This window comes from Anarhichas minor, unplaced genomic scaffold (assembly GCF_050575085.1).
Source record: "Anarhichas minor isolate MPS153535 unplaced genomic scaffold, ASM5057508v1 ptg000021l, whole genome shotgun sequence".
Classification (NCBI taxonomy): domain Eukaryota; kingdom Metazoa; phylum Chordata; class Actinopteri; order Perciformes; family Anarhichadidae; genus Anarhichas; species Anarhichas minor.
Window position 1 is genome coordinate 1,220,496 of NW_027466467.1, and position 18,126 is coordinate 1,238,621.

An 18,126-nucleotide genomic window follows, 5' to 3' on the forward strand; every position below is an offset into this window, starting at 1 on the left:
ACGCTCCACACACTGAATGTGAGTTTAACTAAAAACAGGACTCAAAGATAAAGTAGATTTCAGTGGGTCTAAGGCTCTGTTCTAACCGCATTACTTAATGACATTCATGTTTTTTTTACTGACTATCAGCTTCATCTAATTCAACTGCCTTAATCCTGACATGCAGTTTACAAAGCAAACAGCTGTGGACGTCAAATTATTATGTCAATAATAATTTCTATAATACATTCTCTGAAATTTAGCACTAATTAACTGTATTTCATGTTGTCGTCGAGATAGACAGGACTGTGTTTGTGTCTATATAATATATACCAATCAGTCCTATATAATATACATCAATCTTTTTCTACATTTGTAGTGCTTCACACTAGTGCTGGGCGGTATGACCAAAAATGCATATCACGGTATTTTGTAAGATTCTGGCGGTTTCACGGTATTTTCTTTTTCGCGTTAAAGCATTAATTAATTAACGCCGAAAAGAACCTGCCGGTCAACCGGTCAGCGAGCGGCGAACAGCTGTTTGTGTGGCGTGTATTCCGTTCCGTCACTTCCTGTTTCCTTCACCTACATTCCCCTGGGTCCTAAGTCCCTCCATGTACAGCTTCTTATCACCCTGTATGTACCAACGTACATTTATAACAAATACCACACATATTACACGGTAATCAGCGTTGCATATGTGTCTGACCAAAATACCTTTTGTTGTTCAGTCTTTGTTCATCCTGCATCGCTCTTTTCTGTTCTTTAATGTAATGTTACTGGCGCAACAGAGCCTCTCGCAGCTGTTAGTAGACTGTTGTTAGCGAACTATAGCAGCGACCTCCAGTCCCGGCCTCTGCCGCCTCCGCGCTGCAACGACTTCCAGCCCCTTACCCCGCTGGATCATCAGTCAATCCCCCTGAGCCCCAGTCTATGGACTCCTGTTACCCGGAGCCCCATCTCCGAGAGTCAGAGACCTGTTCCCCGTCTGATCTCCAGTCTCTAGAGACCTGTTCCCTGTCTGATCTTCAGTCTCTAGAGCCCTGTTCCCCTCTGATCTCCAGTCTCTAGAGCAGGGGTCTCAAACTCCTGGCCCGCGGGCCAAATCCGGCCCGCCACGTCATTTTATGTGGCCCGCGAATCTGCCAGCAAAAAAAATAAAAAATTTAAAATTAAAGTTAGACTTGATAATAAAAATATCCCCATCGTCGAAATGATGAGATAGAAAGTCGAAGTTATGAGATAGAAAGTCAAAATGATGAGACACTTAAACAGTCATAGAAGCAGCTCTTCATAGGTTACCCTACATGTGACATGGAAATGTATTGTGAGTACATTGAAGACTACTTTATACGTGGCTTTAAAACACATGAAATACTTAACGTGGGATTGTGCAAACGCACCCTTGAAAGGATTTTAATTAAGCATTGAACAAAGTTATTGTAATAACTTGTTTGATATTTGTCTTTGATATTTTCTTTAATAGTTTGATCTTTGATAGAGTAATGTGGGTTTCTTAACCCTAAATTAAAAGGATTTAAGTTATAATAACAGAAATGTGCTTAAATATATTTTTACATTTATATAACTGCATGTACAATATTTTTACACTTGAATAAACAATAATCAAATGCACAGACAGTTATTTACCAATATGTTAGGGAGTAGATACATTTACGCAGTCTTACACTTACAACCGGCCCTTTGAGGGTGACCGTGATGCTGATGTGGCCCAGAGTGAAAATGAGTTTGAGACCCCTGCTCTAGAGCCCTGTTCCCCGTCTGATCTCCAGTCTCTCGAGCCCTGTTCCCCGTCTGATCTCCAGCCTCTAGAGTTTAGTTCCCCTCTTGATCCCCAGCCTCTAGAGTGCAGTTCCTCTCTTGATCCCCAGCCTCTAGAGTGCTGTTTCCCTCTTGATCTCCAGTCTCACGAGTGCAGTTTCCCTCTTGATCTCCAGTCTCTCGAGTGCAGTCCCCCTGATCTCCAGTCTCTAGAGTTCCGGCCTCCTGATCCCCAGTCTCTAGAGTTCTGTCCTCCTGGCCCCCAGTCTCTAGAGTTCCGTCCTCCGGACCCTCAGTCTGGCCGTCGTTCCTCCGGACCCCCTCCACCCACCCGGTTTTGGACTCTGACTCTCGGCCTCGGAACTGAGGACAGTTACAGGTAGAAGTACTAGAGTACTGTAGTACTGATGTACTGAAGTACTTCTACCTGCTGCTGACTTTATATGAAAATGTTCCTTACGCAGATAAAATGAGTTAAAACCTGTTAACCAGTGAGCTGTAGAGGTGTGGTAGGTGTTTGTGGAGTGAAACACACCCCTGTGTTTATCAGAGGAGGAGTGACAAAGCTCCACCCCTCACCTGACTCACCTGAGACAAACAGTTTGTGATTCTTCCTCAATAAAGAGACACACAGACTGAGAGAGAGACGATCAGATTCACCTTCAGACCAAACTAACAACTTCCTCTGAGTGAGTTCAGCTACAGGAGAGAAAAGAGGAAAACTACAACACTGCTGCTTCAACCTGCTGACGCTCCACACATTATCTTTGAGTCCTGTTTTTAGTTAAACTCACATTCAAAGTAGATTTCAGACACTGAGTTCTGTTTGTGTGGCGTGTCTTCCGTTCCGTCACTTCCTGTTTCCTTCACCTACATTCCCCTGGGTCCTAAGTCCCTCCATGTACAGCTTCTTGTCACCCTGTATGTACCAACGTACATTTATAACAAATACCACACATATTACACGGTACTCAGCGTTGCATATGTGTCCATCCATCCATTTTCCTCCGCTTATCCGGGGTCGGGTCGCGGTGGCAACAGGCCAAGCAGGCTGACCCAGACTTCCCTCTCACCGGCAACATGTTCCAGCTCATTCTGGGGGATCCCGAGGCGTTCCCAGGCCAGCTGGGAGATGTAATCCCTCCAGCGTGTTCTGGGTCTTCCCCGGGGTCTCTTCCCAGTTGGACGTGCCTGGAAAACCTCCAGTGGGAGGCGTCCAGGAGGCATCCTAATTAGATGCCCGAACCACCTCAGCTGACTCCTTTCGACGCGAAGGAGTAGCGGCTCGACTCCAAGCTCCCTCCTGATGACCGAGCTCCTTACCCTATCTCTAAGGCTAAGCCCGGCCACCCTACGGAGGAAGCTCATTTCGGCCGCTTGTAGCCGCGACCTTGTCCTTTCGGTCACGACCCAGAGTTCGTGACCATAGGTGAGGGTAGGAACGTAGACCGAGTGGTAAATTGAGAGCTTTGCCTTCCGGCTCAGCTCCCTCTTCACCAAGACGGTCCGGTGCAGCGCCTGCTTTACTGCTGCAGCTGCACCGATCCGTCTGTCGATCTCCCGCTCCATCTTACCCTCACTCGTGAACAAGACCCCGAGATACTTGAACTCCTTCGCTTGAGGTAGGCACTCCGTCCCCACCTGGAGGGAGCAATCCACCGGTTTCCGGCAGAGCACCATGGCCTCAGATTTGGAGGTGCTAACTCTCATCCCCGCCGCTTCACACTCGGCTGCAAACCGCCCCAGTGAATGCTGGAGGTCACGATCTGAGGAGGCTAACAGGACCACATCATCTGCAAACAGCAGAGAGGCGATCCCGAGACCCCCGAACCTGACGTTCTCCACCCCCCGGCTGCGCCTAGATATCCTGTCCATGAAAGTCACGAACAGGACATATGTGTCTGACCAAAATACCTTTTGTTGTTCAGTCTGTTCATCCTGCATCGCTCTTTTCTGTTCTTTAATGTAACGTTACTGGCGCGACAGAGCCTCTCCCAGCTGTTAGCAGACTGTTGTTGGCGAGCTATACCCAGCATGCAGGTCGGCGGGGAAATTTTATAAATGTATAATTATTAGTGTTACAAATTGTTTATGTGTCACAAACTGTTGTGTCGTGGTGTTTTGCCCTGTTAAATAGCGTTAGTTGTGGGTTGTTAATTGTTGTTATAAAGTTATAACCATGACTAGGGTTCCCTCTCAATACAGTTAAGCTAACTAGCTCCGACCGCAGAGCTCTCAGCCGCGAATAATATATTTTGCTGCCTGTTGAAGAGTGACAGAAGTTGCCTTGGCTGTGCACCGGTATGACGGTATATGAAAAATTCATATCGTACGGGAAATTAAAACTGGTTTACCGCCCAGCCCTACTTCACACATAAGATATATAAAGTCTATAAAAGCCTGTGTGTGTTAAAAAAAAAAGTGTGACATTTGGTCGTTCATGTCATATTATTAATTGAATTAATTGTAAATATATAAGTTGCCATGAACTGGAGCAATGACTGATGTACTTTCTGTGTTTTCAGCTTCACTCAGAGACAAAATGTCTTCCAGATCAGAGGAGGATCTCTGCTGTCCGGTCTGTCGTGAAGTCTTTAGAGATCCTGTTCTTCTGTCATGTAGCCACAGCTTCTGTAAAGACTGTCTGAAGAGCTGGTGGAGAGAGAAACCAACTCAGGAGTGTCCAGTTTGTAAGAGAAGATCTTCAAGGTCAGATCCACCTTGTAACCTGGTGTTAAAGAACCTGTGTGAGTCCTTCTTACAGGAGATAGATCAGAGAGCTTCAGAGCCTCTCTGCAGTCTGCACTCTGAGAAACTCAAACTCTTCTGTCTGGACCATCAGCAGCCAGTGTGTCTCGTCTGCAGAGATTCAGAAAAACACAGCGACCACAGATTCAGACCCATCGATGAAGTTGCTCGACAACACAAGAAGAAACTTCAGGAAACTCTGAAGACCTTAAAGGAGAAGTTAAAGGTTTATGAAGAAGTTAAAGTGAAGTCTGATCAAACAGCAGAACACATGAAGGTCCAGGCCCGACGCACAGAGAGGCAGATTAAGGAGCAGTTTAAGAAGCTTCACCAGTTTCTAGAGGAGGAAGAGGAGGCCAGGATGGCTGCACTGAGGGAGGAAGAGGAGCAGAAGAGTCAGATGATGAAGGAGAAGATGGAGGCTCTGAGCAGAGAGATAGCAGCTCTTTCAGACACAGTCAGAGCCACAGAGGACGAGCTGAGAGCTGAAGACATCTCATTCCTGAACAACTACAAGGCTGCAGTGGAAAGAGTCCAGCAGCGCCCCCTGCTGGAGGATCCACAGCTGCTCTCAGGAGCTCTGATAGACGAGGCCAAACACCTGGGCAACCTGACCTTCAACATCTGGAACAAGATGAAGGACATGGTCTCCTACACTCCTGTGATTCTGGACCCAAACACTGCTCATCCAAACCTCATCCTGTCTGAAGATCTGACCAGTGTGAGACGAGGAGAGAGACAGCAGCTTCCTGATAATCCAGAGAGGTTTGATAAACGCTGGTCTGTTCTGGGCTCTGAGGGATTTAACTCAGGGACTCACAGCTGGGATGTCGAGGTAGGAGACAGTACATACTGGAGACTGGGTGTGTTAGCAGAGTCTGTCCAGAGGAAGGGAGACATACAGTCTGGATTATGGAGAATATGGTTCTATGAAGATAAATACTTAGCATGGTCACCATTAGGTCGACTCACTGATCTCCTAGTACAGAAGAAGCTCCAGAGGATCAGAGTGAATCTGGACTGGAACAGAGGAAAGCTGTCGTTCTCTGATCCTGATACTAACACACACATACACACCTTCACACACACTTTCACTGAGAGACTTTTTCCAATCATTGGTTCTCCTCATGAACTAAAGATATTACCACTGAAGGTCTGTTCGCCAGTTGAATAGAGCAGTTAGAGACAAATAGGTTTACTATAGCCAACCTATGAAATATTATAGTTTTTGTAAATATAATTTATTTGTAAATAAATATAATATAAATTTGAGCAAGGCACAAATAAAGGTTTATATAGGGGGAAAGTGAGAAGATATGAAACATTGTTTAGTCTGGACGGTGTGGTTCACGTCGGGGGATGGACACATAAGCGCGGTATAGAGATGGGTTCCCATAACAAACACCTGATTTTTTTGTTTGAAGTTTGAAATGTGTACAACTGTGTATATGGGGCTGTGAACAGGTGTTCACACAGGTGTGTGTGTATGTATGTATGGGAGGAGGGGTGGTTGTGTGTGTGTGTATAGGGCTGTTTTCCATCTGATGAATGGACATAATCTAGTGTTTCCCATTCATTTCCTATGGCGGTCACTTTTGACCGGGAACACCATGGGTGTTACAAAGTTGACGAAACCACTAAAAATTCAATGAAAGTGGTGATCAGCAATTTGATATGTTCAAATGCCTAGTGTGGAGGATATCATGAGGCCTTGAGGCAATCAGATGTAAAACACAATATTTATGATTGATTAAAGTTGTAAATCGGTCAGATTTGACCTGAACACGACAGGAGGGTTAAGTGTGCAGTATGTATTTAAGCTGCACTTGTCCTAAGAGTTTCATTTATTGTTAATGTTTTGTCTTATCTTTATCTTTTCATTGGTACAATTATTTCTCCTTGTGCCTGGTCTTTGTTTGGTTTGTTTACCCTTTTCCTTTTTATGGATACTGTCATTTAACATTTTTGTTATTCTTTTATTCATATTTTGACCAGTGTGCGTTGAGCAGGCTTTCACAGGAGACTGCTGTTCCTGTCCCGTCTGAAGGACTTTTGTAAATTAAACATAAAGTACTTTTGTTGCAATTTTGTCTTGTCTTGTCAGTATTGTAGTCATTTTACAAACCTTGGCAAGTAGTTTTGTAGCTTTCAAAGTAGGTTTGTAATTATTTTGTTTTGCTTGGTTGAAATTCACAACGGTAACCTCGTGTTTCAAGCTGTTTAAAACTGCGACCGTGATCCAAGAAAACAAGTTTCCCTCAGAACATATTTGAGAGTGCACTTCTGTAGGAGGCAGCGTTACCTTCAGGGACCTCAAATGGTGTCAATACGTACAAGTGGCCGTCTCATATTAACGAAGCAATATTGAAATACATCACAGCCTACAATAAACTTTACCTCAACACTCTTGGACAGAAGGACTGAATCTCTACGATACAGAACAGGACATCCAATTATTAACTGTTTAGCAAATACTGTGATTCTGGCGATGTATGCCGTTTGCCTTCTGGCACAACCACTGCTGAAACTTGTTTTTAATGGAAACACCGCTCTCTGGGGCTGTGGATGATGTATCCCTTCACTTAAAAGTACCAGATTCACTAGTTCTGACTCGCTGCCAGTACTGCCCTCTGAGCACTAATCAATTGTGTGATTAAGTAACAAGACAGTGCATTATCAGCCAGTCCAAAAAGTAGAATTGTACTTCAAGAGCACAGGGGAAAACGAGAAAAGATGTAATTTGTAATTTTCAATCAAAAGACCGGTGTTTGACACCACATTGTGGTTTTATGGTCGTGGTTTTTATCGTCTAAACCAAACTGTTCGTGAGTTTTCCTAAACCTAATTCTGTGGTTTTGTTGCCCAAACCTAACTGTTCTTAGTTATTTTAAGCCCAACCATGATGCTTTTTCTACACCAGAGTTTTTTTGTTGCCCTAATCCTGTTTTTCGTTTTTTAACGTAATGTCATCCCGAGTGACACGGAAAAAATGGACAATTCGTGTCCCTGTACACGAGACCAACACAAACATAGCTGCTGCACGCTATCAGTCTACATATCCAGCAATTAATCACCACTTTGGAATGAAACACTCGTGTTACAGTTGAAGCCACATCCATATCCTTGATATGTCGGTAGAGTGAATAACATTATTCCTGATGTAAACTTCTGATGCCATTTTTCTAAAATGTCCTATTGTAGCCCTTCACATTCAGAGTTCCATTTCTAATGATATTCCATAGCTGCTCTCACTGACACCATCAGTCTACCTATCCAGCAGTGAATCTGTGGTTTGGAAACACACCCCTGTCTACAGGTGAGGCCAGTTAAGCAATTCATCAGAGGAGGTGTGCCAAAGCTCCACCCCTCACCTGAGACAAACCATGAAACAGTTTGTGATTCTTCCTCACTAAAGAGAGAGGCCAAATCCCAATGTCCCCCCTTACAGACTCACGGACTTTGAGGCGCGCTCCCGCGAAGTCCGTGAGGGTTTAGGGATGTCCCACTGTCAAATCGTCAAGTGTTTGAGGCTCTCTCGCAGACATTTTGAGCCCTTTATGAACCCTTTCCGTAAGGGAGTTACCCAAAAATCATTGCAATGTGACGTTAAACACGGAGTAACCAGTGGACGCAAAAATAAAGGTAAACAAAGAGGACGGCTCACGTGTGTTCAGCCTCTCATATTAAATTTACTCAGAAACATTAAGGGTTAAAGATGGAACAAAAAATAAACATGATATCAGATATTTATTTATTCATTCATCAAATATTTGATTTTGTCATTGAAGCTGTTTTGACAAAACGAGTAAATAGATTATATGAAGTTCTCATCTTGTGAGGAAAGAGCCTGGAAGACATTCAAATCATGGAGTACAAAGTATAAAATAAATACACACAATTATACATCATATTTCTTGTCATTTTCATGGTAACGTGATATGTTGCAGCAAAGTGTTATCCCATTGCTATTCACACCATCTCAAGCCCTCACACTCACCCACTTACCAGGTGACGTCAGTAAGTCCTTGAGGGTTCAGGGTTTGAGGGTTCAGGGGGGACATTGGGACTTGGCCAGACACGCAGACTGAAAACAGACGATCAGATTCACCTTCAGACCAAACTAACAACTTCCTCTGAGTGAGTTCAGCTACAGGAGAGAAAAGAGGAAAACTACAACACTGCTGCTTCAACCTGCTGACGCTCCACACACTGAATGTGAGTTTGACTAAAAACAGTGAAGTTAGTGGAGGAGGGAGGGGAGCCATGACTGATGTACTTTCTGTGTTTTCAGCTTCACTCAGAGACTAAATGGCTTCCAGATTATTAATGAATTGTGATGTTACAAACATTAACAGTGATTGGTATTATATTGAGTAGGAACAGAATACATCACAACTGTTTTCACTTTCATTGACTACAGTTAGAAAAACAGTAATTAAATGTATCGATGCCAAAAGCTGTGGAATGTAATTAAATACATTTACTCAATTAAAACAAAACATGTTTTAAACATCAGTAAAATATCTGCAAAATATCCTGAAAACATTGTTTTAATATCAGTTTAGGAAGAGGAAAACATTTTAGTTTTTTGAAATCCAGTAATTTCAGTAACATTTCAAAGTATCTCATCGATCAGATTAATCTAATGAGAACATCCAGAAGATATTAATGAAATAAAACTATTATTGAGTTCATATGAGTATATTTGAAGTTATGATTAATGCTTTATTTGTGGTTCAACAGGTGATAACAGTGGTGACTTTGTCATGTTGCTCATCTTTCTTTAACATGAATTAAAACAAACAAAGTAAAAACTGACAGAAACAGTGAACATGAATTTACTCTGGTCGTGTTTTCTTTGTGTTTGTTCCGTTAAAGTTAAGTTGACATAAAGACGTGATCTCAGAGCAGAGTGATGGATCTTATTCATCTGTTCCCTTTTAAGATGAAACACATCAGAGGGCTGAGAGAGCTCCGCCCCTTACATGACATCATCTGAGACAAACAGGAAACAGTTTGTTACTGTTCAGTTCTCAGTGAAGAGACTCACCGACAGACAGACGGTAAGATTTACCTTCATTACAAAGCTGTGGCTTCAACTTCAACACAAAGTAATCACAGACAGCTGCTCTTTAAAATATAACAGACTTTATTACATTCTAATACTAATGATCTAGTCAACTAATATCTAAACTAACAACAACTATACATTCATGAGCACGCTATCTAAAATCAACAGACTATTGAAAAGAGGGGGCGGGGAGTGTGTGTGTACATGTAGTGTGTGTGTGCGTGTATGTATGTGTGCGTAGGGGGAGGAGCGAGGGAACAGCTCAGCGAAGTATGACGTGGTTGGGACGTGGTGACGTCTCTCATGCACGAGACTCAAAATGGCGGATAGCCAACAGGAGACCCGGCGTCTATACGTGCCGGTAGCCGTTTAGCACGTAGCTACATTAGCTCAAAGCTATATGTGTGTGTGTGGATTAGTAAAAGAGAAGGGAAAGGAACAAAACAAAATGAAATAAAACAAGAGATTAAGATCCTCCGCGCGGGACTACGGAAGATTGCTCTCTCAGCCAGGGGAGCAAGAACCGCGACTCTTTGTCTCAGCCGGCGGTTTTGACCTCCTGAACTGATGAGAAGCAACTTCGACCTCACGAGGCGGCTAGCTCAACACAGATCACGGTAGCATGAAATACACTAACTTCTCCACAACCCCAACGATCTCAGCAACCGTTAGTGTCGACGATTATTAAGCATACACCACGTTATAAAAATGAACAGTACTTTAAGCACACAAACAAGATAATATATAACACAAATGAAACTCTCTCCAACTCTGCCCAGAATCTATTTCGCCTTACGGTACGATGCAATCGTGGTGATTGAGGGGGGTCCTTCTGAGCTTCGGTGGGCTCAGGCAGCGCGGCCGCGGGAGGTGTTCTCTCGGTGGGAGAGAATCGCTTCGTCTGGATAAGGGAATTTCGCGTCCTTATGACCGGAGCAAACGAGGCGCTTGGTGGAGAGTGGAAGTTCTCTCTCTCTCTCTCTGAAGAAGTCTTGCTTCTTCACTTCTGCAGGAACAAAAAGGGGTTCGCTTCGTGGATACGAACGAAGATAAAATAGACAGTTTGGTGAATTCGGCCAGCGAATATAAACTGTTAAACCTAGGTTTTGATTAAAAAGGGGAACAACGTTGCGTGTGCTCCCTAGCTCGACGGAGGTCGAAGGAAAAAGCATTGAGGCGGGGGTTGCTGGTGGTTTTGTAGAAAGGTGGCTGAACCACAGGGGTCCTGGGGTGTCTTGGCCCTCGGCCAATTAGATTGCAGTGGTGCATTCAGGTAACCTCAGGAACGCATAGATTTTGAGGGAGCAGGGTCGTCTTACCGGAGGTCCCGCCTCGGCATCCCTGCTCTCATTGGACGAGATGCATTTGGGGGGAGGAAACTCACACCCTAATGTGAATTTCTTCAGAGTTGGGGGTTTGGTGCTCATCAAACTACAATCAGGATGAAAACTTTGTTTGCAAAAGGAAAGGCCCGACTCTCTCTTTGTTTGTTGTCAGCACATGTCGAAGCCATATAGTCAGATTCCAACAACACTGAATGTGAGTTTAACTAAAAACAGGACTCAAAGAGAAAGTAGATTTCAGTGGGTCTAAGGCTCTGTTCTAACCGCATTACTTAATGACATTCATGTTTTTTTACTGACTGACAGCTTCATCTAATTCAACTGCCTTAATCCTGACTGCACTTTACAAAGCAAACAGCTGTGGACGTCAAATTATTATGTCAATAAGAACATTCTCTGAAATGTAGCACTAATTAACTGTATTTCATGTTGTCGTCGAGATAGACAGGACTGTGTTTGTGTCTATATAATATATACCAATCAGTCCTATATAATATACATCACTCTTTTTCTACATGCTTCACACATAAAATATATAAAGTCTATAAAAGCATATGTGTGTGTTCATGTCACATTATTCATTTAATTAATTGTAAATATGTAAGTTGCCATGAACTGGAGCCATGACTGATGTACTTTCTGTGTTTTCAGCTTCACTCAGAGACAAAATGGCTTCCAGATCAGAGGAGGATCTCTGCTGTCCGGTCTGTCATGAAGTCTTCAGAGATCCTGTTCTTCTGTCATGTAGCCACAGCTTCTGTAAAGACTGTCTGAAGAGCTGGTGGAGAGAGAAACCAACTCAGGAGTGTCCAGTTTGTAAGAGAAGATCTTCAACGTCAAATCCACCTTATAACCTGGTGTTAAAGAACCTGTGTGAGTCCTTCTTACAGGAGAGAGATCAGAGAGCTTCAGAGCCTCTCTGCAGTCTGCACTCTGAGAAACTCAAACTCTTCTGTCTGGACCATCAGCAGCCAGTGTGTGTCGTCTGCAGAGATTCAGAGAAACACAGCGACCACAGATTCAGACCCATCGATGAAGCTGCTCCACAACACAAGAAGAACCTTCAGGAAACTCTGGAGCCCTTAAAGGAGAAGTTAAAGGTTTATGAAGAAGTTAAAGTGAAGTCTGATCAAACAGCAGAACACATGAAGGTCCAGGCCCGACGCACAGAGAGGCAGATTAAGGAGCAGTTTGAGGAGCTTCACCAGTTTCTAGAGGAGGAAGAGGAGGCCAGGATGGCTGCACTGAGGGAGGAAGAGGAGCAGAAGAGTCAGATGATGAAGGAGAAGATGGAGGCTCTGAGCAGAGAGATAGCAGCTCTTTCAGACACAGTCAGAGCCACAGAGGACGAGCTGAGAGCTGAAGACGTCTCATTCCTGAACAACTACAAGGCTGCAGTGGAAAGAGTCCAGCAGCGCCCCCTGCTGGAGGATCCACAGCTGCTCTCAGGAGCTCTGATAGACGAGGCCAAACACCTGGGCAACCTGACCTTCAACATCTGGAACAAGATGAAGGACATGGTCTCCTACACTCCTGTGATTCTGGACCCAAACACTGCTGGTTCAAACCTCATCCTGTCTGAAGATCTGACCAGTGTGAGACGAGGAGACAAACAGCAGCTTCCTGATAATCCAGAGAGGTTTGATGAATACTTCTCTGTTCTGGGCTCTGAGGGATTTAACTCAGGGACTCACAGCTGGGATGTCGAGGTAGGAGACAGTACATACTGGAAACTGGGTGTGTTAGCAAAGTCTGTCCAGAGGAAAGGACGTATAGTGTCTGGATTATGGAGAATATGGTTCAGTAGTGATAAATACTCAGCATGGTCACCATCAGCTCCATTCATTGTTCTCAAAGTGCAGAAGAAGCTCCAGAGGGTCAGAGTGAATCTGGACTGGAACAGAGGAAAGCTGTCGTTCTCTGATCCTGATACTAACACACACATACACACCTTCACACACACTTTCACTGAGAGACTTTTTCCAATCATTGGTTCTCCTCATGAACTAAAGATATTACCACTGAAGGTCTGTTCGACAGTTGAATAGAGCAGTTAGAGACAAATAGGTTTACTATAGCCAACCTATGAAATATTATAGTTTTTGTAAATATAATTTATTTGTAAATAAATATAATATAAATTTGAGCAAGGCACAAATAAAGGTTTATATAGGGGGAAAGTGAGAAGATATGAAACATTGTTTAGTCTGGACGGTGTGGTTCACGTCGGGGGATGGACACATAAGCGCAGTATAGAGATGGGTTCCCATAACAAACACCTGATTTTTTTGTTTGAAGTTTGAAATGTGTACAACTGTGTATATGGGGCTGTGAACAGGTGTTCACACAGGTGTGTGTGTATGTATGTATGGGAGGAGGGGTGGTTGTGTGTGTGTGTATAGGGCTGTTTTCCATCTGATGAATGGACATAATCTAGTGTTTCCCATTCATTTCCTATGGCGGTCACTTTTGACCGGGAACACCATGGGTGTTACAAAGTTGACTAAACCACTAAAAATTCAATGAAAGTGGTGATCAGCAGTTTGATATGTTCAAATGCCTAGTGTGGAGGATATCATGAGGCCTTGAGGCAATCGGATGTAAAACACAATATTTATGATTAATTAAAGTTGTAAATCGGTCAGATTTGACCTGAACACGACAGGAGGGTTAAGTGTGCAGTATGTATTTAAGCTGCACTTGTCCTAAGAGTTTCATTTATTGTTAATGTTTTGTCTTATCTTTATCTTTTCATTGGTACAATTATTTCTCCTTGTGCCTGGTCTTTGTTTGGTTTGTTTACCCTTTTCCTTTTTATGGATACTGTCATTTAACATTTTTGTTATTCTTTTATTCATATTTTGACCAGTGTGCGTTGAGCAGGCTTTCACAGGAGACTGCTGTTCCTGTCCCGTCTGAAGGACTTTTGTAAATTAAACATAATGAAATACTTTTGTTGCAATTTTGTCTTGTCTTGTGTCAGTATTGTAGTCATTTTATCAAACCTTAGCAAGTAGTTTTGTAGCTTTCAAAGTAGGTTTGTAATTATTTTGTTTTGCTTGGTTGAAATTCACAACGGTAACCTCGTGTTTCAAGCTGTTTAAAACTGCGACCGTGATCCAAGAAAACAAGTTTCCCTCAGAACATATTTGAGAGTGCACTTCTGTAGGAGGCAGTGTTACCTTCAGGGACCTCAAATGGTGTCAATACGTACAAGTGGCCGTCTCATATTAACGAAGCAATATTGAAATACATCACAGCCTACAATAAACTTTACCTCAACACTCTTGGACAGAAGGACTGAATCTCTACGATACAGAACAGGACATCCAATTATTAACTGTTTAGCAAATACTGTGATTCTGGCGATGTATGCCGTTTGCCTTCTGGCACAACCACTGCTGAAACTTGTTTTTAATGGAAACACCGCTCTCTGGGGCTGTGGATGATGTATCCCTTCACTTAAAAGTACCAGATTCACTAGTTCTGACTCGCTGCCAGTACTGCCCTCTGAGCACTAATCAATTGTGTGATTAAGTAACAAGACAGTGCATTATCAGCCAGTCCAAAAAGTAGAATTGTACTTCAAGAGCACAGTGGATAATGAGAAAATATGTAATTTGTAATTTTCAATCAAAAGACCGGTGTTTGACACCACATTGTGGTTTTATGGTCGTGGTTTTTATCGTCTAAACCAAACTGTTCGTGACAGTTTTCCTAAACCTAATTCTGTGGTTTTGTTGCCCAAACCTAACTGTTCTTAGTTATTTTAAGCCCAACCATGATGCTTTTTCTACACCAAACAGAGTTTTTTTGTTGCCCTAATCCTGTTTTTCGTTTTTAACGTAATGTCATCCCGAGTGACACGGAAAAAACGGACAATTCGTGTACAGGGGTACACGAGACCAACACAAACATAGCTGCTGCACGCTATCAGTCTACATATCCAGCAATTAATCACTACTTTGGAATGAAACACTCGTGTTACAGTTGAAGCCACATCCATATCCTTGATATGTCGGTAGAGTGAATAACATTATTCCTGATGTAAACTTCTGATGCCATTTTTCTAAAATGTCCTATTGTAGCCCTTCACATTCAGAGTTCCATTTCTAATGATATTCCATAGCTGCTGTCACTGACACCATCAGTCTACCTATCCAGCAGTGAATCTGTGGTTTGGAAACACACCCCTGTCTACAGGTGAGGCCAGTTAAGCAATTCATCAGAGGAGGTGTGCCAAAGCTCCACCCCTCACCTGAGACAAACCAGGAAACAGTTTGTGATTCTTCCTCACTAGAGAGACACAGACTGAGAGAGAGACGATCAGATTCACCTTCAGACCAAACTAACAACTTCCTCTGAGTGAGTTCAGCTACAGGAGAGAAAAGAGGAAAACTACAACACTGCTGCTTCAACCTGCTGACGCTCCACACACTGAATGTGAGTTTGACTAAAAACAGGACTCAAAGAGAAAGTAGATTTCAGTGGGTCTAAGGCTCTGTTCTAACCGCATTACTTAATGACATCCATGTTTTTTTACTGACTATCAGCTTCATCTAATTCAACTGCCTTAATCCTGACTGCACTTTACAAAGCAAACAGCTGCAGACGTCAAATTATTATGTCAATAAAAACATTCTCTGAAATGTAGCACTAATTAACTGTATTTCATGTTGTCGTCGAGATAGACAGGACTGTGTTTGTGTCTATATAATATATACCAATCAGTCCTATATAATATACATCACTCTTTTTCTACATGCTTCACACATAAAATATATAAAGTCTATAAAAGCATATGTGTGTGTTCATGTCACATTATTAATTTAATTAATTGTAAATATATAAGTTGCCATGAACAGGAGCCATGACTGATGTACTTTCTGTGTTTTCAGTTTTACTCAGAGACAAAATGTCTTCCAGATCAGAGGAGGATCTCTGCTGTCCGGTCTGTCATGAAGTCTTCAGAGATCCTGTTCTTCTGTCATGTAGCCACAGCTTCTGTAAAGACTGTCTGAAGAGCTGGTGGAGAGAGAAACCAACTCAGGAGTGTCCAGTTTGTAAGAGAAGATCTTCAAAGTTTGAACCACCTTGTAACCTGGTGTTAAAGAACCTGTGTGAGTCCTTCTTACAGGAGAGAGATCAGAGAGCTTCAGAGCCTCTCTGCAGTCTGCACTCTGAGAAACTCAAACTCTTCTGTCTGGACCATCAGCAGCCAGTGTGTCTCGTCTGCAGAGATTCAGAGAAACACAGCGACCACAGATTCAGACCCATCGATGAAGTTGCTCGACAACACAAGAAGAACCTTCAGGAAACTCTGGAGCCCTTAAAGGAGAAGTTAAAGGTTTATGAAGAAGTTAAAGTGAAGTCTGATCAAACAACAGAACAGATGAAGGTCCAGGCCCGACGCACAGAGAGGCAGATTAAGGAGCAGTTTAAGAAGCTTCACCAGTTTCTAGAGGAGGAAGAGGAGGCCAGGATGGCTGCACTGAGGGAGGAAGAGGAGCAGAAGAGTCAGATGATGAAGGAGAAGATGGAGGCTCTGAGCAGAGAGATAGCAGCTCTTTCAGACACAGTCAGAGCCACAGAGGACGAGCTGAGAGCTGAAGACGTCTCATTCCTGAACAACTACAAGGCTGCAGTGGAAAGAGTCCAGCAGCGCCCCCTGCTGGAGGATCCACAGCTGCTCTCAGGAGCTCTGATAGACGAGGCCAAACACCTGGGCAACCTGACCTTCAACATCTGGAACAAGATGAAGGACATGGTCTCCTACACTCCTGTGATTCTGGACCCAAACACTGCTCATCCAAGACTCATCCTTTCTGAAGATCTGACCAGTGTGAGACGAGGAGAGGAACAGCAGCTTCCTGATAATCCAGAGAGGTTTGATATTTTTCCTTCGGTTCTGGGCTCTGAGGGATTTAACTCAGGGACTCACAGCTGGGATGTCGAGGTAGGAGACAATACAATCTGGAAACTGGGTGTGTTAGCAGAGTCTGTCCAGAGGAAGGGATGTATAGTGTCTGGATTATGGACAATATGGTTCTATCAAGATAAATACTCAGCACGGTCACCATCAGCTCCATTCACTGATATCTTAGTGCAGAATAAGCTCCAGAGGGTCAGAGTGAATCTGGACTGGAACAGAGGAAAGCTGTCGTTCTCTGATCCTGATACTAACACACACATACACACCTTCACACACACTTTCACTGAGAGACTTTTTCCAACCATTGGTTCTCCTCATGAACTAAAGATATTACCACTGAAGGTCTGTTCGACAGTTGAATAGAGCAGTTAGAGACAAAGACGTTACTATATCCAACCTATGAAATATTATAGTTTTTGTAAATATTTTATACATTTTTATAAAAAGACATGACAATATAACACCAGCATTGATTGATTATCATTTTGTTTACTGCTCAAAAAACATGTTTAAGTGTGCAGTATGTATTAAAGCTGCCCTTGTCCTAATGCGGTCTCATACTGTACTTCCAAAGAGTTTAATTTATTGTTAATGTTTTGTCTTATCTTTATCTTTTCATTGGTCTTTGTTTGGTTTGTTTACCCTTTTCCTTTTTATGGATACTGTGTCATTTAACATTTTTGTTATTCTTTTATTAATATTTTGAATAGTGTGCGTTGAGCCATGAAGACCAGCAATCACTTTGTGGAAGCTGATGATTCAAATAAAGTAGAAATAATCAATAACTGATTGTGCACTGCATAATTGTTCAGAAAGAAAAAGTGATTTTTTTTAATCTACTCCAGATTTGAAAGTTTCCTGATATCAATGTATAACTGTGAAATGTTTACATTATATGAATTATGTTATACATTTTCCAAATAAATGAACCATTTTCTATTTGATGTCAGAGAGAGAGACTGATTCTGTCTCCATCAGTTACCATCAGTTGAATTCTGCTGTTTGTCATTTAGTCAGAGACGTTTTATGGGCATGTCAGCTTTAATGTGTTTGTTTGAGTTCACACCTCACGTAATGTTGGTGACTTAAGAACATTAACTATTATGAACATCAATGCTGACTTGGTTCCTGTTTTTTTTATTCTTTTTTTATACTATACATTTAGAAGTTTGCCTTTAGCCCTACTTTAGGTTTGTTGGACTTAACTGGTCGTAAAGCTATGGCACCACATTGCTGCCACCATGATAATGCAAAAATTAAAAGAATATCAA

The 18,126-nt window shown here is 42.6% G+C and overlaps 3 protein-coding genes across 3 annotated transcripts; all 3 read left to right on the forward strand.

Moving 5' to 3' along the window:
• Positions 1–4,303: 4,303 nt before the first annotated feature.
• Positions 4,304–5,683, forward strand: LOC142954701 (zinc-binding protein A33-like). The gene has a single exon (XM_076095887.1). It carries the CDS (start codon positions 4,304–4,306, stop codon positions 5,681–5,683), a length of 1,380 nt encoding a protein of 459 aa, XP_075952002.1.
• A 5,908-nt stretch (positions 5,684–11,591) lies between these two features.
• Positions 11,592–12,971, forward strand: LOC142954685 (nuclear factor 7, ovary-like). The gene has a single exon (XM_076095860.1). The coding sequence runs from the start codon at positions 11,592–11,594 to the stop codon at positions 12,969–12,971; it is 1,380 nt and encodes a 459-aa protein (XP_075951975.1).
• A 2,867-nt stretch (positions 12,972–15,838) lies between these two features.
• Positions 15,839–17,218, forward strand: LOC142954667 (zinc-binding protein A33-like). The gene has a single exon (XM_076095824.1). It carries the CDS (start codon positions 15,839–15,841, stop codon positions 17,216–17,218), a length of 1,380 nt encoding a protein of 459 aa, XP_075951939.1.
• Positions 17,219–18,126: the final 908 nt, after the last annotated feature.